Source organism: Cupressus sempervirens, chromosome 8 (genome assembly GCF_028749045.1).
Source record: "Cupressus sempervirens isolate cs-2001-9-10 chromosome 8, ASM2874904v1, whole genome shotgun sequence".
Classification (NCBI taxonomy): domain Eukaryota; kingdom Viridiplantae; phylum Streptophyta; class Pinopsida; order Cupressales; family Cupressaceae; genus Cupressus; species Cupressus sempervirens.
In genome coordinates, this window is record NC_143125.1 from 372,495,235 (window position 1) to 372,519,175 (window position 23,941).

The 23,941-nt window shown below is 37.6% G+C and overlaps 1 protein-coding gene across 2 annotated transcripts in view; it reads left to right on the forward strand.

Moving 5' to 3' along the window:
* The window catches only part of LOC149542860 (sister chromatid cohesion protein PDS5 homolog A-like), a 241,998-nt gene that overhangs the window by 134,968 nt on the left and 83,089 nt on the right, over positions 1-23,941 (forward strand). For both annotated transcript variants that reach the window (XM_089797769.1, XM_089797771.1), the window contains exon 17: positions 5,120-5,256. In XM_089797769.1, the coding sequence (XP_089653895.1) occupies positions 5,120-5,256 (137 nt within the window). The remainder of the gene's footprint in view (positions 1-5,119; positions 5,257-23,941) is intronic.

The following is a 23,941-nucleotide window of genomic DNA, read 5'->3' on the forward strand; positions in this document are numbered from 1 at the left end:
TTAGAAAATTTCTAAGGAGGTAAAGCTATTTTTGATTAGATTAGTATGTGGAGATATGATTGAAGCAGAGCAGGAGGCATTGATTGAGACATCGAAGGGAAGGGGTTTAAAGAAAACAGACATTCAGGAGGGACCATGGTGATGCCTAATGGACTTGGTCAAAAGCAGGCTTACGGGATCATCTAGGGCATTCGATATCTCATTTCCACAGGTGTCTATGATGAATGGAATAATGAACGAAAAGGTGTATGATTGGGCGTCTGTGTTGGCTAAGCGTATGCATGAGTTTATGACTCTCCAACATAAGACATTCTATATGCCACACTATGCCATTGGTCTCTTCCTCGATGCGACAGCACAGATAATTCCAGAAGACGAGTTGGAGGCAAAACTTGGACCACTCGCTCTCGGGGAACCTCTTATCATGCGGTGGAAACACTTGGATTCAACCACTGGGCAGAAAGGCGCTGCAGGACAGAAGAGACCTCGGATGGACACGGGAGGTGATACAGACAACGGTCATTAGGAGACATCTTCTGAGGAAAACAGTGTAGGGGACAAAGAAGGGGAAGAAGATGATGAAGAGGTTCAGATTGTCACAACTACCCCCTTGTTGTTTCCGCGCACTTCACTACATGCTACTCCCTATTTGGTGCCTGCAGGTTTGCACATGATTCACATTCCAAGGTTTGGACAGACAAGGCGGTCGATATTGATGACTGGTGCACCCCAACAAACAGTTACAGTAGCAGCACCACGGCAGCATGGGGTAAGGTCTTCTCCTGTTTGGCCGGGAGTTGGGTTTGCCGTAGGGTTTGCACGGGCGACAACACCCATCAGCTGAGAGACTTTGCCAGCCCCTGTTGAAGCACTTCCGGTAGTAGCGACCGTGGCACTTGCCATAGCACAACCAGCAGCAAGAGTTGAGGTACCTTCAGTAGAGAGCGTACCGGACGGAGGGGAGGAGACGACCATGGAGGTACTCGATCTCCTAGCACCAGAAATAGCCGAGAGACAGAATACGTCAGGTGTACACTTGGATGTCGTAGGATTTGATGCAATAGTGACGGTGGATGCAACACTTTTGGCATCACTTGAGCGTAATAGGGAGAGTAGAGTTCTGGAGGTCAATACTTTTTTGAGCACATGGTTTCGTCATGCTTTGGCTCCCCGGGTGGCCTATTTGCAAACTCCTACGTGAGATGATATTCTAGAGATAGAGACTTAGGCACAGAAAACAGAGCTAGCTTAGGACATTGGACCGTCGCACAGTATTGTAGAGCGTATGGCGGACGTCGTGGAGATGGCTATGGGTGGGCAGGAACATCCATTAGCACAGGAGACAGGAATGAAGGAGGCATTTCTTGCCGACTTCGCAACTCTAGCATCCTGGGCTCTCCAGGTGTTGGATTCGACAGAGACTCAGGCATTGGATTTGGTTGTGAAGGAGCTAGAGGGAGTCATCTTGTTTGTGCGACTAGGATGCCAAGCTGCCTTCACGGTCTGTTTTGAGGAGCAGGAATGGCCGGATGTAGAGACTGATGAGATGTGTCAGGACTGGGCCACCACAACAGATTTTGGTATGGACAGCCGGGTTGAGGTTCTGCTCCAGGAGATAGTGAAGTTGCACAAGGAGGCGTACTATACTCTTCGGAGGAGTTAGGCGGATCAGGTTGCAGCTGAGAGAGCTTGGGAGGAGTTAACTGCCAGGTTGGCTTTAGAGAGGGCAGCTTGGGAATCTGAGAGGGCGGCCTGGCAATCCGAGAGGGAAGCCCTGTTAGTCAGACAAAATCAGTTGGTAGCAGAAAAGGAGCAGTTGGCAACACAGAAGGAGCAGTTGGCAGCAGAGAAGGAGTAGGTGGCAGCGGAAAATGAGAAAGAGATGGGAGAAGTTGGAGCGATGATGTAGTCCGTGCTGGAGCTTCAAATGGAAGCGGAGGCTGAGTTGAAGGTTTGAAAGGAGCAGGTCTACAAACTTCGGGCTGAGCTGAGCAATCTGAGAGCACGGACCCGTCCCCTTGCCTAGTATCTTGATTTCTGGTTTGAGGTTGAATTTTGTTGTATTGTCATTCGGAGACGACTGTTCTTTTTGGGGGGGATGATGTAGTCGGTAAATAATTGTAAATGAGTCGACGGGTAGGTTAGTATGCATCATTTTTTATGTAGCCGGCTTGTGCCCGATGGGTTCCTTTGGGAACCTTCCGAAAGGCCCTTCAGTGAGCATTTATACCCCCCTTCGGGAGCATTGTATTCATCATTCAAGCATAATGTAATATCTTGGGCATAGGCGAATAGAAGAAGTTATGCTGTTCTCATCTATTGTCTTTGTGTGTTAACTCATTTACCCAGTACGGTAAACAGTGTTTGAATATTTTGATATTCATGTTAATTCTGTAACTTCTCATTCATGCTGGTCTGACAGTACAAATCGTATGGATCAGAGTAATAATTCTATGCCTTTCTTGTGATAGGCTATATATATGATTGCCTTGTCTTAGTAAGGTATCGGCGTCTCCCTTGGGTTAATTAGATAAGTTTAAACTTGACTTTAATTAGTTAGGATAAACACCAACTAATGATATTGTTCCTTGAGTGCCGATTCTGGGTAAACTAATCAGGCCAACCCAGATAGGGACATGTCTCTTATAGAGACATGCCCTTTGGTTGCATATTTATATAGGATGGGAATGTAGTTAAAGGACACACAAATAGATCAAGTCTGCTCCTTTAAGCAATTCTGCCTAAACTCGAATACTTGCTGAGGCAAAAACATTTCAGAATAGCAATTGATATTGACATCTCCACTCCAAGTTGAGATTTAAGGAAGATCACCTGCAGCAAACAATATAGAAGTTATTATAAAAGTTTGATCACATAAAATTTGCAGAAACTTTACAATTCAGATTTTTAAAAGAAGAAAATGTTGAGTAAATGGAAAAAATGATGCTAACATGATTATTGTTGATATTTATTGTCCTCTTCTGCTTAGTTACCACATTCCTCTGAATGGGCTTGGAATCTGATTCCAATACTGATCCAGTTTTGATTCTTCATGAATTTTGCCCAGAAAATGGCAGGGTCCCTCATGGGTGGTTGGATTTGCTATGGGTCCTGCATAGTAGGACCCACGGGGAATCCAACCTCCAGTGTGAGGGACCCGGGGATAATCCAAGCGGAATTTGTCAGAATCTACAGAGGCCCAAGGCTGTGGGCACCCAAAAATAGGTCCAACATGCCATTTTAATTTTTTAAAGTCCAAACTTATAAAACCCCAATTTTGATTATAAAAATCTTAAAATTTAAATTTTCATTGTGTAATGACATTTGAGAGTTTTGCAAAGTATGAATGTGATATTCATGGTATTTTATTTACAATTTTATTGGCAGTTATGGATTTATGAGTATCATGCTTCTAATTTCATATTTTTAAATTTTTTTTGATCGGTAAAACTAAAAGGCTGAAGCCCTATAGATTATATTGTTAGAAATAAAATAAGAGTTACATTGTCTCTGTTCAAGTGGGCACTGGTAGGAAAGAATGAAGAAAGAAAACTTACAGTCTTGCCCGAGACTAAGGTCCTATACGTAATACAAAAATAAAAGATGTATACCCCAGTTGTCTTATTCTAATGTTTGGTTATTTGTGCTGAATTCATTCAATTTTAACATGTCCTTATCATGCCTTTCTTTGCTGCGCGTTACAGATTTTTATTAATGGTTTAGTGACATCCAAATTGTATAATAACATGGACTAGATTAGTACTTATTCTTATCTTAAACAAATATATGCATACTATTGAACTTGTTATTGTTGTGATTTGTTTGTATTGATAATTAGGTTATCCTAGATTCCTTCTTCATGTTTTTAGTCTAATTAATCATAGCCATATTTTCCTTGAATTTCAAACAACATGTAAATTGTTGCAGATTTAATTACTTGACAAGTTGACGATGTGAAAATAAAAACACAAATATAATTGTTTGACAGGAGAGAGATATCCGATTTTGACTTTACATTATCCTATGAGGGGTGGTAATAGAAGTTTAATATTCAATACTACGGTTTGTATACAAAGTTTATATAGGTTAATTGGTATGGGTAAATATCTATACTATTTCCTCCATATAATTTAATTGGTTAGGTTCATATATTGATGTATGATATGTTGTTAGGATATTGTTAATTTGGTTAGTCCTAGTTTCATCTATTCCTTTTATTATAAATTTCTAATTAAGGAGGTCTTGCTATTGTTCCTTGATATATATATCTTCTCCATCTGCTCCCATATTTGCTAAGATGTCTGCTTCTTTGTTTCCTTGTTGAAATATATGTTGTATTTTAATGTCTTCAAACTTGTCAAGAAGGGGTAGAATGTCTTCTAGTTTTGAGTTGATTTTCTAGTTAGGGGTACTTACCTTTCTAAGTGCATTTAGAATGATATGTGAATCTCTTTCAATTACTACTCCATGAATTCCTTGTTCTGAGCAAATCCTGAGTCCTTCTGCTAGGGCTTCAAGCTCTGCTATATTGTTGGATTGGATTCCTAATAGTTTTGCTCGCTTTGCTAACCAAACCTCTTTGTTTGAGTGAATGATGTTCGTATTATTATTATTATTTTTCTATTATAATAATAATATGTTTGCATTTTTAAACCAATGATGAATGAACTTTTGGTGTTCTTAACCAGAGCATACAGATGTGTACATACAAAATGCTCTGAATGAACTTTTGCATGTACATATAGATGTGTACACACACACACACACACACACACACACACACACGTGGTACCAAAACCCGACCCAAATTTATTTTGCTGAACCCGTGAAATTGAACCCAAATTTGTATCAGAACCAGTATTGACAACTTAGCTTTTCTGTGAAAGAATCATCTATGTCAGTGTATTTATAGTAATTGAATTAGATTCTCTCTAATTTTTTAGGATCAGTAATATCTTTGACATGATAAATTGTTTCGAGTTTCTCTAAAGGGCAGAGTTCTAGTACTTGTTCGAGTTGAACATTTTGAATGATGGTTGACAATTATGTATCAGACTGGTAAATTTGTTTTTTGTAAGGTATTAAAGTTTAAATTGAAATTTCTTCCTATCATTTGCAGATATATGGCTTGAAGGCTCTGGTTAAGAGCTTTTTGCCACATAAAGATGGACATCTCAGACAGCGGATCAAAGGATTGCTTGGTGTGCTTCTAAAGCTTCTTCAGACAGGCGACATTTCAGATAATTCAAAATCAAGGTAAATGAGCTTACCTTTTCCTAACAATATAAGTTGCACTTACAGGACCTCTTGGCTCTAGTGGATAAACGTTTGTGCTTGATCATTAGTAGCATTTGTTAGTCAAGTCCATTTTGGTGAATGCCATATAAGTTTCAGCGGGCAGGTTCATATATTTTTCCTTAAATGAAAAGCTTTGATGTGTATTACCCTTGGTATGTCAAATTATTTACGTTGGCCCTCCCTGTTCTATTATATTTGTTCTTTGTTGAAAACCTTAGGACTTCATGAACTTTAAAATGACAAGTAGAAGGTGCAAAATTTATCTGAAGTGATCTGATTGAAACTCCCTTGTAAGTGGTGACTCTTGAATATCTTTAATTATCCATTACAACAACTTGGGTGGGCATATCGAATGAGGCATTGATATGAGAATCAGATAGTATTCCTCTAAAAGGTTTTCTAGGCGCTGCTTGCTTGAATGCCAGGGTGATGTCTGCTGATCTTTAGCTGCATTCATATTGAATGTGGAGTTCACAAACAACAATAGGATCTAACAGAGTGATAAAAGCCAGAGGCAGGCAGGGAGTGATGGAGGCATTCCTCTCCGAGGTGTGCTCACAATGCGGCTTGGCTCTTTCCTTCCATAGGGGATTCCAGTGAGTTGTGATCTTTTATCTTTTATCGTACTAATCGTTTGACAGTGGTATGGACCCTTGAACATTTGCTTGCATTCTATTTTTTGTATGGACAGCTGTTTATAGAGAATGCTAGGAGTAGTTGCGCCTCTCAATATCTAATAACATTGGTTCTCTTTCACTGCTTCGTTCAAGTTACATTTGATCATTTGTGAGGGTGATATTCTCCTCTTACTGTGCTATTGGATTCGTTTCCATTCATTGTGTTAGTGGGGTTCAGGTAGCCTAATTTAATTATAAATGAAAAAATTCTTAGTGTGATGAAGGATAATATTTTTTGATTTGTTAGTGTTTTATCCTCTATTTTAGAAGTATTTATAATTTTATAATGGAAGGTGGAATAATTCTTGATTCACTGATTGTTTCATTGCCTTCTTGACAAGGGATTTAATGTACTTGTTTCATCATAGCAGATGCTTATAAAATTATAAGTACATGCCAGAGAAATTTGGCTTTAATAGCTCCCACTTCTTGTCTAATCTGTATGTTTGCATTTGTTAATTAATTTAGATAGAAAACAATGGGGAGGAAGGAATGTTGAAAGATAAATACTATTTAGAGGGCATCTTTTTGTCCCTTCTAAAAACATGACAAAACTTTTTGAGGAACTTTCTCAAGTCTATTGTCCAAGTTGGACACACTGTTTTTCAAGATTCGAGGAGTGTAGTTAGATGCATTTTATGCGCTCAAATCACAAACAATATTTTTGAACTCTTGCTGCAAACACCATTTAAATCTTTTTACACTGAACTTTTATGTGTGAATGTGTACTGGTTTAATATATTTTTGTAATGGCTAACCTAAATTTTAAGAATTACTCGGTGGATTCCAAATCTAGAATTTTAACTTTGTTTGAGATTATTTTAATAGGATTTCTCATATAAAAAGCTTGTTGTAATTGTTTTCCTTTTTCTTGTGGACACCTGATGAATGTTAGGACACCATTCTAAAGTGTTTGATACAGGCAAATGATGGACGTTCATACCACAATTTCCAACATGGCTAGATCACATTATCTGTTCTTATATACCGAACTATTATAGATGCATGATAATATGTAAAATTTACATATTTGCTACAAAGCAATTGATGTAGTTTGCAGACTCTCCCTAGTACTTTCGAGGACTCTGAAAACCACTGAGTTCTTGAGCAGCCAAGTTGAGTCTTGAGATCAAACACTAATGTTTGGCAGTTGGACATGATAGCTGTCGTTCTAACCAAAATTTTAACTTTATTTGGTCATTTTTTGCTCTTATTCAAAAAATATAGGTCAGAGGGTACTTAATGAGTGAAAAAAAGCAAGTTGCCGCGTAATATGCTGCCTTGTTTCTGCCTTTGTTTTATGTGTTGCAAAGGTTCTGATATGATAAAAAAGTGCAGACAACAAAGTAACTTGCAGAAATTTAAGAACTCAGAAAACTGATAAAACTTCTCTCTCTCTCTCTCTCTGGCTCTCTCTCTCTGTGTCTGTGTGTGTGTGTGTGTGTGTGTGTATATATATATATATATATACCCAACACAAAGCTGGAAATTCTAGAATTAATATCTGATCTAAAAATACACTTTTTGCGAAAATTAAGAGCATCCCAGGTCATTAAACAGCATTATATATCTAATTTTAACATACCAAAAAAATGCAGCGTTGGAATATCTTGAGCTATTAAATCCATCCTAAAATAACAATGATAGAGGATATTATTACAATGTAATTTCCCACTAGGTGCCCCCAAACTGCTGAAGAAGCTATCAAACTTTACCTGACCAGTTATAGAAACCTTATGTCCCCCTTTAGCAATGTAATGGCAACAAGAGAAATGAATGAAAGTCAACCTGTTCCTCCTATTTCTTCTTCAATCAGCCTCTAACAAACTGATATACAACAAGCCTCTGTCAAAATTGAAATAAACTCCACAAGGATGCCCAACAGTGACCTCTGAAATGACATCACCCAGGTTATTCTCCAGATATGGCTTTTTAACAATGTAGAGAATGTTGCTTGTAAGGGATTTCATCCTCACAACCCTTGCACTGAATCATGACTGCTATTTTTTGGGCTTGCTCCCCCCCCGCCCCCCCCCCACCTTCCCCATTTTCTCTGGAATGCTTTTTTGATATTATTGCAGGAATGCCTTTTCTGCTATTTTTGGGACCTCTTTTTATTATTATTTCGAAGTTGCTTTTCATTATTATTTCTAGAGATCTTTTTTTGTAGAGTTTGATATCAACTTCAGCAGTTTGGGGTGACCTAGTGGGAAATTACATTGTAACAATATCCTCTATCGTTATTAGAGTTTTATGGAGTTTAGCATGCATTTGGGAGTGATAGTTTGAATTTTTCACAAATAGCTCAAGATATTCCAATGCTGCATTATTTTAGTATGTTAAAACTAGATATATAATGCTGTTTAACGACCTGGGATTCTCTTACTTTTTGCAAAAAGTGTATTTTTAGATCAGATATTAATTCCAGAATTTCCAGCTTCATATATATATATATATATATATATATATATATATATATATATATTGTTGTTAAACGACTTCGGATGCTCTTACTTTTTGTAAAAAGTGTATTTTTAGATCAGATATTAATTTTACAAATGACACCATTTAGGAATGCAGTCTTCACATCCATTTGATGTATCTTCCATCCTTTGGATGCTGCAATTGCTATAATTGTTCTTATGGAAGTGTATCGAGCAACTGGACCAAAGGTTTCCTCATAGTCAATACCTGCCTTTTGGGAAAAACCTCGAGCAACAAATCTTGCTTTATGTTTTTTAATACTGCCATCTGATGCATATTTATTTTGTATAACCACTTCGATGAAACAACTGATTTGTCTTTTCGCCTAGGTACAATATCACAAACATCATTTTGTAATATGGATTGATATTCTTCGACCATGGCATCTTTCCAAGCTTGACAATATAGGGCTTCTTCGATAATTGATGGTTCAGATTTAGTAAGCTCAGTTACTAGTGCAGTATAACAAGATTTGTTTCTGGTTTTCTTGCTCTCCTTGGAAATTTCATCTAGCTCAACATTGTTTTCTTCTGATGTAGGAGCATCCTAGGTTGCCTTGTTATCCTGGTCATTTTTGTTCATTCTGCATGTGGATGCCGAGTTATTGTAGCTCCAGTGTATGCCAAGTGACTCTTCATTCACCAAGTTACCCAGTGCATGCCAAGTGACTTGTTATTCGCCGAGTTAGCCAGTGTACGCCAAGCGACTCTTTATTTGCCGAGTTACTCAGTGTACGCCAAATGACTCTTCATTCGCCGAGTTACCCAGTGTACACCAAGCGACTCTTCATTTGTTGAGTTACCTAGTGTACTCCAAGTGACTCTTTATTCGCCAAGTTACCCAGTGTATGCCAAGTGACTCTTCATTTGCCGAGTTACCCAGTGTATGCCGAGTGTGAGCATTGGATGTGATTTCTGCGAGCCGACTTGCGGGATATATTTTGTTTGTAACATTTATGTTAAGATATTTTCTTGGGATGCGTCCAGACCGTTGTTGGGTCAGCCTTCCTCTTATGTAATGTTCTAGAATAATCTGTAAGCCATTTTGTCAAGTATATATAGAGTGTTTAGGCTTAGAGTTAGGTAAGTTTTTGGGAAGAAGATTAGAGAGCAGAATTGAAAGTGCTAATTTGCAATTGGATTTTTGAAAGTGAATGTATTTGTAATTGGCCGTAACCTAGAGGGCCTTACAGCTAGGCATGTATGAAGATATTTTGATGAATCTATAAAAGTATTTTACTCTTCTTCCTCCTTTAGTTGTTGTTCTTTGTGTTTGATTCCGTTGTGTTAACTCTTGCGGGGTGGTTTGGATAGTTGGGTGAGCCTTTGGCCCTAGTTATTCATCCTTTTACCTGCGTCAGTTGGTATCAGAGCTTGAGGTTCGTCCTCGTCGAGATTGGATCATGTAGAACCTTGATTTCAGATTTGTTTGTAGGGTGGAAAATCTGCGGATTTGACCTATAACTTGTAGAGGGTTACGATCTTGCAAGAACATGATTTGTAAAGATGGTTCGTGGTAGAGGAAATAATGTTGATAATGCTATATTGGATCAGTTGAGACAAATTGTAGCCATATTAGATGCTATGGGGACAACCCAGAGGAGAGGAGCACATCTTGATGTAAGTGATGATGAAGCAACAACACCAAACCATAATCCAGAACTTGAAGAAGATCAAGATGAGGAAAGATTGTTGCAAATATTGTCTAGGGTAAATTCAAAACCTGTTGTAGAAGTTGTTCCTTATGATGGAAAACTAGATGCCAATGTTATGTTGGATTGGATCTTTGATATGGAGAAGTTCTTTGAGTATGAAAACACTCCTGATAATAGAAAGGTGAAGATTGTAGTCACTAGGTTGAAAGGTCATGCATCACTATGGTGGGAGCACTTGCAAATTGATAAACAAAGGAGAGGAAAGGAAAAGATCAGAACTTGGCCAAAGATAATTCCTTCCTGCTGATTACCAAGTTAGTTTGTTGAGAAAGATGCAAAATTTGAAACAAAAGGATATGATTGTGAAAGAATATACCGAGGAATTCTATAGATTGGACATCAGATTTGGACATGTGGATGATGATGTTGAGAAAATTGCAAGGTACATTAATGGATTGAAATCTGAAATTCAGGACGAAATAAGTTTTGTGAAGTTGGAAAGTGTAGAAGAAGCATATCAATATGCCTTGAAAGCTGAGGAGATCTTGACAAAGAAGCATGAACAAAGACAAAGAGGTAGAGGTGGTAGATTCCAGAGAGGCAGAGGTAGATCTTATGGAGAAAGTGGCAGATTTGACAGTTCTATGCAAAATAAAGGCAAATCTGAATGGAAGAATGATGACAAAGGCAAGACTGAATGGAAAAGTGGTAATCCTTACTGAGGAGGCACTAATTCTTACCGAGGAAGAGGTAATTCCTATTCTAAAGGTGGATTTCATGGTAATTGTTTTAGATGTGGTAAAGAGGGACATAGATCTTTTGAATGTAGATCATCTGAAAGTAGGCAAGGTAACAGAAATGCTGTGATTCAAGAAGATGATGAGGGTACACCAAGTGGACCTGAGGTTGGAGAAAATCCGATGGCGAGAAGAACCTTATGTAATAAGGGAAGTGATGAGGAACCTGTTTTAAGGAGAACTCTTTTCAAGACCAGATGTAAGATGGCTGGAAAACGCTGCAAGGTGATTATTGACAGTGGAAGTTCTACAAATTTGGCATCAGAAGAGCTGGTTACCAAGTTGCAGTTGCAGAGGCTGAAACATCCAAACCTTATCATGTTTCATGGATCAAGGATGAGCATAAGATATTGGTAAATGAGCAATGCCTTGTGAAGTTCAAAATTGGACATTACTTTGATGAAGTTTTGTGTGATATTATGCTCATGTATTGTTGTCATATTTTGTTGGGTAGACCTTGGCAATATGATAGATATGCTGTACTTTGGCAATATTATGCCCATGTATTGTTGTCATTTTTGACCTGATTTGGTTTCTTCATCGGCTTTGTGGTTTTATGGAGACATGTGCTGACCAACATAGATACTCTTATCTGGCATATTGTTCTTCAATGGAGATTATGAGATCTGACACTTCTGCTAGATCTAGATGCTGGTACGCTCAGGCCACTGCTTTGTTGGGTTCGATCGATATTGAGATTGATTGTCTTCCTCCCTATCAATTTTCGCTTGATGCCCCGGCTCATCTTCTTCCCTCTCGTCAAGAGTTGAATGAGCATGTCAGACAGGATATCTATAGGCAGTACATTACCACTACTTGGTGTCATCCCTCGGGTGGTTTGCGACCTAAGATGGCCTTTTATGCTGAGCATTTTCTTGTTATTTAGGATGGTATTTTTGTTCGCCCGACCTATCTTTACCGGCGTTGGAATCATGCATTACGGTTTTCTTTGGGCTCTTTTAGGGTTGGTTCTCATCGTCTCAGGGCTCAGAGTGACCACCATATGGATCGGGCTGATCGTTTATGCCAGTTATGTACTCTGATGGAGGTTGAGACCGAGATTCATTTCATATTTCGTTGTCCTCTTTACTATGAGATCAGAGGGAGATTTTATTTCCTTTTCAGAGACTGTTCTTCTCACTCGATGTTCTTCAGTTATATTGATCAGCGGTGTTTAGCACTTTATCTTTAGTAGGCCACTCATCTTTGAGAGAATACCCTGTAGTCCTTTCATCAAAGACAGACATCTGATCAGCTCATTACCACCTTTTTTGTCTCCCTTGTCTCCTTCGCGGGGTTTGAAAAGGCCTTCCACTACTTCGCATTCCAGATCAGTCAGACATTGTACCAGTCTCTACAGGCAACAACAGTCCTATAGGGGTTCTTCACGGCATCCGAAGATTATGGATTGTCCACAGATGTACCTCTCTATTACGGATTTCTTTGCGACAATGAAGGACCCTTAGTCCTTACCTTGTCTTTCTTTCTTCTTGTTGCTTTGTTTCTTTTCAGTCACCGTTTGGTGCCTTTGCTTGGCAGGCTTTTCTGTTTGTATGCTTAGTCCCATAAACCGTTTTGGTTTTTCGTGGACATTAATAATTTTATCTTATCTTTATCTTTATCTATACATGATGGAAGATTGAATCAATATACTTTTTGGGTAAATGAGAAGAAACAAACATTGCTACCTTTGATTGAAAGTCCAGATGAGGTTAATTGTACTGTTGTAAAAATTTGCATGGTTAATGGGAAAAAATTTGAAAAGGAAATGAAAAAGAATCAAGTCTGTTTTGCCATAGTTCCTAGAGGACCGAGTGTTGATAGTAATGATCGAGCAGCAAAAGCTAGTAATGACCGAGTGACAGTAGATAGTGAGAGTCAAGGGCCAGTAGAAATTACCGAATTGCTGAATGAGTACAAAGAAATTATTGCTGATGATATTCTTGATGGTTTACCTCCAGTAAGAAGTATAAGTCGTTATATGGATTTGATCCCTGGAGATAGTTTTCCAAACAAAGCACCATATAGATTGACACCTGTAGAAAATGAAGAACTTAACAGACAAGTGCATGAGTTGTTGCAGAAAGGTTTGATCGGAGAAAGCTTGAGTCCATGTGTTGTACCTGCTGTATTAGCACCTAAAAAGAATGGAGAATGTGTACTGATTCTAGAGCTATTAACAAAATCACAGTGAAATATAGGTTTCCTATGCCAAGGATGGATGACATAATGAATTGTTTGAGTGGAAGAAAGTATTTTACCAAGATTGATTTGAAGAGTGGCTATCATCATATCAGAATCAGAGAAGGTAATGAATGGAAGACTGCTTTCAAGACAAAAGATGGTTTGTATGAATTGTTGGTTATGCCTTTTGGTTTGACTAATGCACCTAGTACTTTCATGAGGTTGATGAATGAAGTTCTGAAAAGATTCTTGGGTAAGTTTGTGATTGTTTATTTGGATGATATTCTGATATTCAACAAGACTAAGGAAAAACATCTTGAGCATAAGACAAGTATTGCAGAGGTTGAAAGAGGAAAAGTTGCTGGTTAATTTTAAAAAGTGTTCTTTTGTGCAAGAGGAGATTGTGTATTTGGGATTTGTGATTTCAGTTGATGGATTGAAGATGGATCATGAGAAGGTTAAAACAATTTTGGAATGGCCTACATCTAAGAATGTGGGTGAGGTAAGATCATTTCTTGGTTTGGCTAGTTTTTACAGAAAGTTTATAAAGAATTTTAGTGCTGTTTGTAATGCTATGACTGAAACAATGAGAGGAGATGAAAAGGAATTCAAGTGGACACATGGAGCTGATAAGAGTTTTGAGACTTTGAAACAAAAGGTTGCTGAATTATTTGTATTGGCTTTGTGTGATTTCAACAAAGTATTTCAAGTTGAATGTGATGCAAGTGGTAATGCAATAGGAGCTGTATTAAGTCAAGAAGGTAAACCCGTTGCTTTCTTTAGTGAAAAGTTGAATGATGCTAAAAGGTAATATTTTGTGTATGATCAATAGTTTTATGCTATTGTTCAAGCTTTGAAGAAATGGAGACATTATTTGATTCCTAAAGAGTTTGTGCTGTATACTAATCATAAGGCTTTACAATACTTGTGAAGTCAACATAAATTGAATCAAAGACATATGAAATGGGTTGAGTACTTGCAGAGTTTTACATTTGTGATCAAGCATAAGAGTGGAGTTACTAACAAAGTTGCTGATGCATTGAGTAGAAGACGTTCTTTGTTGACTGAAATGAAAGTTGAAGTTCATGGTTTTGATGAAATGAGAGAATTGTATGATGCTGATCCTAATTTTTTTGAAGCGTGGAGAGAGTGCAGAGCACCAAATCTGACAGACCACATAAGTAAGTATGATGAATATTTCATTCGAGAAGGTATGTTGTTCAAAGGTATTTAGTTGTGTATTTCTACAAGTCCTATGAGGTTGAATTTGATTAAGGAAAAGCATAGTGGTGGATTAGCTGGACATTTTAGAATTTATAAGACATTGAGTTTGCTAAAAGAGAAGTATTATTGGCCACAAATGTATAAGGATGTTCAGAAATTTGTAAATAGGTGTGGAATTTGTCAAGTCGCAAAGGGAGTGAGTGAAAATACTGGTTTGTATACACGTATTACTGTTCTTGAGAAACCTTGGACTGACATCAATATGGATTTTGTTTTTGGATTGCCTAAGACAGTGAAGGGGTATGATTCTATATTTGTTGTAGTGGACAAATTTTCTAAGATGACTCATTTCATACCATGTAAGAAGACATTAGATGATGAGCATGTTGCTGAACTTTTCTTTAAAGAGATTGTGAGATTGCATGGATTACCAAGAAGTATTATTTCAGACAGAGACAGTAAGTTTGTTGGTTATTTTTGGAAGACTTTGTGGAAGAAAACGGGTATTGAGCTGAAGTTCAGTTCTACATTCCATCCACAGACAAATGGACAGACAGAGGTTGTGAATAGAAGCTCGGGAAATTTGTTGAGATGTTTAGTTGGGAATAAGCTAAGTAATTGGGAGATAGTATTGGCACAAGCTGAATTTGCATATAATAATTTTGTGAATAGGAGTACAGGGAAGACACCTTTTGAGATTGTTACCGAAATGCATCCTAGAGGTATATCAGATTTGAGAGATGTTGCTGGTGAAGAAAAGAAAAGTGCTGCAAGAGAAGAATTTGCTGATTTTATAAAGTCTTTGCATAAGGGAGTGAAGTTGAGGTTGGAACAAAGTAATCAGAAGTATAAGAAGAATGCTGATTAGTCTAGAAGACACCATGATTTTCATGTTGGTGATGAGGTGATGGTTCATCTAAAGAAGGAAGATTCTCAGTTGGAACATACAGTAAGCTGAAGATGAAGAAATTTGAAAGTTGTAAGATCTTGAAGAAGTTTGACAGTGGTAATGCTTATGAAGTTGAGTTACCTCATGACATGGATATATCTCCTATATTCAATATTGCTGATTTGTATAAGTATCATGAGTTAAATGATGAATTTGTTGTATTAGAAGATTATCCTAAGAAGCAAATTGAAGAAGTTGAACAAATATTGGATCAGAGAGTTGGCAGGAGCACAAGAGGAAAAGATTGTTATAAATATTTGGTAAAGTGGAAGAACGGGCCTATTGAAGATGCTTCATGGATTTCTCAGTCTGAGTTGGATTCCGCTCAGATTATGACGTCTCAATGATTCAGGAGAATCATTTTTTTCAACCCTGGTTGTCTGATGTAGGAGCATCCTGGGTTGCCTTGTTATCTTGCTCATTTTTGTTCATTCTGCATGTGGATGCCGAGTTACTGTAGCTCCAGTGTATGCCAAATGACTCTTCATTCGCCAAGTTACCCAGTATATGCCAAGTGACTCGTCATTTGCCGAGTTAGCTAGTGTAAGCCAAGCGATTCTTCATTTGCCGAGTTACCTAGTGTACGCCAAGTGAATCTTCATTCGCAAAGTTACCCAGTGTACGCCAAGTGACTCTTCATTCGCTGAGTTACCCAGTGTACTCCAAGTGACTCTTCATTCGCCGAGTTACCCAGTGTATGCCTAGTGTCAGCACTGGACGTGATTTTTGCGAGCCGAGTTGAGGGATTTATTTTGTTTCCGATATTTATGTTAAGATATCTTCTTGGGATGCATCCAGATCGTTGTTGGGTCGACCTTCCTCTTATGTAATGTTCTAGAATAATCTGTAAGCCATTTTGGTAAGTATATATAGAGTGTTTAGGCTTAGAGTTAGGTAAGTTTTTGGGAAAAAGATTAGAGAGCAAAACTGAAAGTGCGAATTTGCAGTTGGATCTTTGAATGTGAATATATTTGTAATTGGTTGTAACCCAGAAGGCTTTACAGCTGGGCATGTATGAAAATATTTTGATGAATCAATAAAAGTATTTCACTCTTCTTCCTCCTTTGGTTGTTGTTCTTTGTGTTTGCTTCCGTTGTGTTAACTCTTGCAAGGTGGTTTGGATAGCTGGGTGAGCCTTTGGCCCTAGTTATTTATCCTTTTGCCTGCGTCATCTTCAATCATCTTTCTTGCCCATTATGGCCTTTTCTTGATATTAGAGATGTCTCTACTTTTTGAATCTGGTAATGATACATTCTCCTTTGATATGTTCTCCCTCTGATTTTCAGATTGTAAATTTCCATCTAAGTCTGTGATGGGCTCATCTTCTGTACTTGTTGATAGTTTTAAAGCATTGTTTTCGTCAAATATGACATCTCTATTGACTTCAACTTATCTTTGTCCAAGTACATAGACTCTACACCCTTTGGAGTTCTCACTGTACCCAACAAATATTCCTTTCTTCCCAGATGGTTCTAACTTGGTTCTCTTTTTTTTAGGTATGTGAATGTATATAGGGAACCAAATATTCTGAGATGACTTAAGTCAGGTTTAATTCCTATGAAGACTTCTTCAGGAGTAATGTTTTCTAGAATTGAGTGTGGGCATCTGTTTTGAATATATACAATAGTATTAGTGCCCTCCGCCCAAAGGAGAAGTGTAAATTTTGATCATGAAGCATGGCTTTTGGTGCGTCAACAATTGTTCTATTTTTCCTTTCTGCTACCCCATTCCGTTGAGGATTATAAGGCACAATATACTCCCTCTTAATACCAACAAAGGTGCTGAAATCTTTGAAATTTTCACAAGTATATTCTCCTCCATTGTCTGAACTAAGAGTTTTTATTCTTTTTGACATTTGATTTTACACAATTTCTTTGAACTCTTTAAATTTTGATAAGACCTCATTTGATTCTTTGACCTTTAGGATAGATCCAAGTTTTCGTAGAGAAATCATCAATAAATATCATGTAGTAAGAGAATTCTCCTAAAGAAAGTGTTGGCATAGGTCCACATAAATCAGAGTGAATTGGTTCCAGAACTGATGTAGACTTGTGTTCACTAGGAGGAAAATGTCTTTTTATATTCTTTCCTAGAGCACATCCTTTACAAGTGCCTATATGTTTTGAATTTAAGCTAGGTGTTGCAGTGTTGATTTTTTCTACTTTAAGTGAATTGAATTGAATATGTCCAAGCCTTCTTTGCCATATCTCATTAGGATTTGTTACTTCGTGGCTTAGGGCTTGCTTTTAAATGTTACATTGTTTACATAAGGTTCCATCTCTAGGTCCTATGGTGAGAACATTCTCGAGATTAGTATTTTTAGGCCACTACCATACTGCAGTGTCCCTTTTTGTAATGTTCCCATCTTTTTAGCCTCTCAACAGAGTTCTTAGCCTTTTGTCCTTCGAAGGCTAAGTGGAAATAATTAAATTAATTTCCTATAAAGTAATTGAATAATTTAAAAATTAATAGATGACTATATTTAATTAATTTAATATGATGAAAAGGGAATCGTCGTGAAGCACAACTAATTATTGTTGGAAAGGAGGAAGCTTCTAGAATAGTGCAATAAGATAATACTTATGATTCTTCTAGAAGGGGGGGCAGGAATAAAATAAATAGAGGAGAGAGCCTCATGGGAAGGCATTCAAATTTGATATTAACATTTGCATGTGTATTTGTGGAGCCAAGGGCTTGCAGATAATCAATTTGTCTTTGGGAACGAAAACTCCCAATGATAACAATTTTGAGGGTGTGAGACATCATCTGAATTATTGCAGATTGGAGGTGATATTTCAATCATTTCATTGTGCCGAATTGGTGGCCAAGGGCCAGGTTTAAAGAGAAAGAATAAGTTGGGTGTTTGCTATAGGCACTTGTTGCAGAAACGTATCATTACTTGTCATTAGGGAATCATTTTAGGCACATCATTTTGGAGCTGTTCGACAACCTCATTCTAAAGAATCGAATACTTTAAGGAGGTCGCAACCTAACCAGGTTTCCCTTATTCATTCATGCATCTTTTATGCTATTACTGTAGGTGTAGGTCTTATCATATTAAGCATTCATTCATATATATAATACTTGAGTCTTGTGTTTCATATTAGCATTGTATTGGATGAGGAGAATTAGTAGATTGTTACAAATAATATTTTTGTATTCAGATCTTGTAAAGATGTCTTGGCTATAGATGCATCATATTCTCTTGGTTGTTTATCGAAATACATTAAAAGGTGAAAGAAAGCCTAATATTTCATTTAGGAGCTTGCATAGTAATTGTAGAACAGTTTTTTACAAGTAACAAATAAGGCAATTTGTGATCAGTTTTGAGCTAGGCTCATTACACTTTTTTTGGGCACATTAGAAATATTAAGAAGGGACGTATTTACAATATTATGTTTGACCATGTGAGCTAGAAATTTATTATTGAAGGTCAAACTAATATTCCAAGTGGTCACAGGGGACGAGAAGAGATAAGATGAAAAAACCAGAAAGGAAGTTGAAGGGTCATTGATGCCAGAATAAAAGGAGAAGAGACCCCTTCCTTTTGATATGCTTGATTTTATGTTTTAGTTCAGTTTTCTCTCTTGTGAGAGTTTTCAGAAAGCTTCAGCTTTCAGCTAGTTTGAGGACGTGGCCTCTTGTGCTAGCAGACAGTGGACGCAAACACATTGTCCCGGGAAACATCATTTCAGGTGTTTCATTCGCGCTTATAGGTTCTCACTCCAACACTCCAATCTGACTGTTAAATCTATATTTAGGATTGGGTTTTTGTACTGGTTATTGTATTGCTGTTGTATAATGCAATAACGTATATGCGGAGTTGTATGGAAGTTTCTGGTTTTAACATTATAAGTCTATAATGCATTTCTATATTCCTGAAAATCATGAATATTATTCTGAAAGGAACTGGTTATTAATTTGTGAAGCATCTTTTGGTTTAAACATCGTATTGTATTCCATTTGCCTATATCTGAGTTTGAATATATAATTAAGAAGTTGGTTAAACATCTGTCAGCTATTGTACTGGATTCGTTTGTGCTGGAATACATCTGCAAGGTTTTAGTTTTGATTATTTTGTTTATAAGAGAAATCAACAAATATCTGATTCGGGATATTACAGTGATATCAGAGCTATAGGTGCTGCCATTTTGTGGGTTGAATAGGAAGAAAATGATGAATATATGTCATTTATATGAAATCCTAATAGTTTCTTAATGTGACAGGATTTGTTTCTTGAGTATGAAACCCCTCATTGGAAAAAAGAGGATTCTAGATGCCAACCTAGCCTCTTCCTATTTTTACTTCAGAAATTGCGATTCCAGAACTGGTTCTTTTGCATATTTCAGTGTGGAGAGTTTTGCAGCAGCAAGAAGAAGATGATATTGGTTACTCTCCAAGACAACACATATAGGCCAGTTAGAGTTAGAGTTTGGGATAAAAAGTAGGTATACTATACATCAGCAAGAGCACTGTTGATTGTTGGTCGATTCAAACTCCTATATCCCTCCAGACGAGGCTCCATTAATAGTCGGATTGAGCTGGATGTTATCTATAAGTTCCATTGGCAAACAAAACGTGAGTAGTACATATTATAGCGGCGATATATCCTTTCTGTAAGGGCACTAATTTGTACACATAAACCTATGGGCGTCAGTGGAAGAACGGTGAAGAACATCTGCCCTGGGTGAACAGGTCAAGTGAACAAACTCGCACTTGGTATTACTAAGAGATGTGAGGTTGGAGTATGAGTTTGGCCATGATTAATACGTTTTCAAACTCTATAATCAGCGTATACATGTTGGTCAAATGACATGAATAAAATGCTAGTGCCACATTCTGTAATCTCGTTAATATACTGTAATGTTGGTCTCATTAATATACTGCCAAATAAGGTATCTGCTTGAGTAGGCACAATCAGAACGCCGTCCACACTTCTGCCCAACATCTGGCATTCCTATCCTATCGCACTTGAAGATTGGGTAGGGTGACCCATGGTGTAACCTGCGAGCTAGAATTATTATGCTATGGGAGACTCCCAGTATCAACATTCGATCATGGGATTTATGTAGTTTGTGGGAGTGGCCATTTGGGCTCCACATCAAGGCGGTGATTTTTACTGAGGAGTTGCCGACAGTAATATTGCAGAGTTCCTGATCACATGAACAATTAGTTTCCGTCTGCAAAATTTGAGTCCAAGCCATCACCTCTATCTCGTTGTTATCACTTGCAGAGTCTCGACATTTTCATCTACCTTTGGCAATGGGGACGATGCCCATAATGGAATGAGTAGTACGAAAGGTTTTGGAAAATGACAATTTTGGGGACGGGGAATAAATCTGAGTAAGCGGCAAGCAGAATCGACATAAGGCGTTACAAAAAAAAATAATTGCAAGGAAAGCGTTAGAGAAGTTGTGTCACGTCTGTTACAACAAGTTACGAAGATGAGCAAAAATTGAATTGAGCAGTGCAACAGGTGTCAACAAGCTAATTTGTTTTTTCTGCGAATCAGTCTGAACGAGTGCGACATTTGTTAGCCAACAGTATAAAGAACAAAGGTCCATTTTTAGCTTCCTGAAGATCGGAGGGAAGCCAAATAATTTTGTGGGAGCGAGTAAAGCCAAGTGTTCTCTGGGTTCCTGTCCTCTACGTGACTGAAAGACATCCAGGGCGTTGAATAGTTCAAGTGTTTGCAGTCGAACCGTTATGGAGTCTTGACAGTTGACGTTATGCAAATTTGGTGTTGATACGAGGACATAGAAATGGTATTTACTTAGAAGAAGGAATTCGGTTGCCTTATGAGTTACCGGAAATAATCGGAGGTGTCTCATTGTATCTGCTTTAAATTGCATTGAAAGCCATCCGGAATGTTTTGTGACCGAGATTGGAGCCGGTTAAATCTTCGTGATTGTCGACCAGAGTAAGACGAGTTCGTCTTGTAGAGGCTAAACAGGGGATTTTATCTGGCCCAAATTTAATTGCTGAAGCATTTCACTGAGTGGGAGCACATCGAGTATGGTCAACATCAATCTTTGAGAGAAGTTGGGCATTTGAAGGAACTTGGCAATAGTTGTGATAGAAGTATTGTCCCAGGTCATCGGTTGTTTGAGCCACATCCACACAACTTCATTTGGCTTACTGGCAGTGTTCAACTATTCCTGGTCCGTCAATTTTGATTGGAGAATTGAGTACTTATTTAGAAGATCATTATCATTGTACTGGATGCTATAGTGGAGTTTGTATTATTTGTTGCTACTGGTTGCCTTTCTACTGTCTAACTTAGATGTACAGATGACTTCCTAGAATAATTGAAGTTATTTCTATGTGGGAGAGTATGGACACCAGCTTGATATGGTTGGTTAAACTTATAATAAGATAGCATGTTGTGGATATTAAGATACTAAATATAGTTTGTCAGGGATTTTGTAATCTTAATTGTGCACCTTCCTATCACCACTAGATAGAGTTTTTAAAGATGTGGAGTTGTGGTCTGATTAGTAGTAGTGCAAAGAATGTCCAAGACAGTCTATTCATTGCTGAATTTGAAGCAGCCAGAATGTGAGGTTTTGTTCGATTGAGTGACATTGAGCTTTCTTGAAATATAAATTCTATCCATAACAGTGATAAGAAGCTTACTGCAGTAGTCACACATCTTTGAGGATTCTAATTTTTTTTGCAAGGCACTGGACAAACGATTACTATTGAGGATTCTAGAAGAATTTGCAATTGAAGCATCCAAGTTGCAATTTCCAAATGAAAAATTGGTAATCGTAGTTAATGTTACTGTACGAGCTGCATATGCTTGGGAACAAAGTGCTAAGAGACTCCTTGTGTAGGCAGTTCTATCTCTGAATATAAGGATCTAGGCAGGAAGTCAGCAGACATATGTGTAATCTTACGTGCCTTTATGGACATCAAGAATGCTGCTATTTCAGAATATTCCAGTTTAGACTATAAGTAGGTTAACGACTTTCAGCAATGGGAAAAGATTTGGATAAAATTAGGAAAGGTGTGATGAAGCCACAAGCACAATTAGCCCGTGATTCTGAAGCTGACGTAAGGGCAGAAATATCGACATTTGCTGAGAGTATAAAGAACTTCCTACTCGAATCCAGAATGATTTATCGTTCAATGACTACTTGGATTTTTATTTAGGGCGGCAAAATATGACTGATATGGCAAAAAGAAAGTATATGGAGTTGGTCCAGGATCTCTTTGCAAACGAACAACACACAGGGGTGTACGAAGAATCTCTGATAGACCAGAATTTATCATTTGGATAATCTTGAAATGGAAGAGCAGACAACTACTAGTGATTTGTAGCCTTCTCACGATCATGTAGAAGATGTTACACGAGGTGTAGGTTTCTTCGTTGGTGACTTGGAGGTGAGCTTTGTCAAGCAGAATAATGAAGTAGATTGCACACAAGGTAATAACAATTTGGGACCTTGGTATCATGAACCATATATTCATGATACTCAGAACATGAATTTAGAGGAACAACTTAAGATGACATTGCAAGACAATGAATAGTTTCTGACTGGAGGTTATGAAATACATGCCTTACAGAATCAAATGAAGGTTAGTAAAGATATCACTTTAGATGTAAACTTGTCAAAATCCGAAATGTAAAAGTCTCGAAGAATCAATACATCCAACGAAGGAACCTCCTCCAACTATATATGAAATACATACAATGTCGCTCATCAACTAGGATAAGTAATGTATAGTCCCGTTTGTTAGCCAATTCCAAAACTCAAGATATTCCTTCATACAAAAGTAAACTCAATGCAAGTACCAACAAGGAAATAATCTTCAACTAAAATCGACAAATTACATACCCAAGTTATCTTCGAATTCCTTATGTCATAAGAATTGATGATGCCTCCTAGTGTCATACCCTGCTGAATACAATCTTCATTTGTCTCCTTATATGCACATTTCATATTCAGTGGTCTTCCAAAGGGGTACCGATTCGCCTCATAAATTGAACAAAAATGATCAGTAGGCTGAAAACCATACTTGTGCTTGATCTTCTCCTTGATCCCATGTCTTATTATTTTCACCAAGTGCAACACTAGAACCAACAGTTGTTCCATCGTCCAACTCAAAAAGTGAATTGCCTTATGTCATATCATCACCCATCATAAACAATGGGATGGGTTATTTATCAACAATAACAAAATGATTTTTTCAGTCACATTCATTCAAAAAATAAATAAAAATGAAATGCTGCTATGATGAATACTAATATGAAAATTTTCATACATATCAGCAGCAACTTCATAACTGTCCCAAATCAATTGTGCCTCTCCCTTATCATTCTTAACAGAAAATTGTGGATCGAAATTAACAAGGCCAGTTGTCCATGCTGAAGATCATCTGCAAGCAATGATAAATCAGTTTATATATAGCATCATTAATGCCATCCTCCATGCAAACATTGTACTTGAAGACCAGAACATTATCAGGATCAAATGAAGATTCTTCCCATGTTGAATCATCATCATACTTAGGTGCTAACACACTTGCATCCCAAATGCTAAAATTCTGATTATTTTGTTTAGAAAAATTGTACTCACTGTATTTTTCATGGTTTGTTGTCTCTGCACCCAAATCATTCTCCAACTCATAGGTACTTAAGTTATCATAAGCATTATCGCCAGAATAAGAT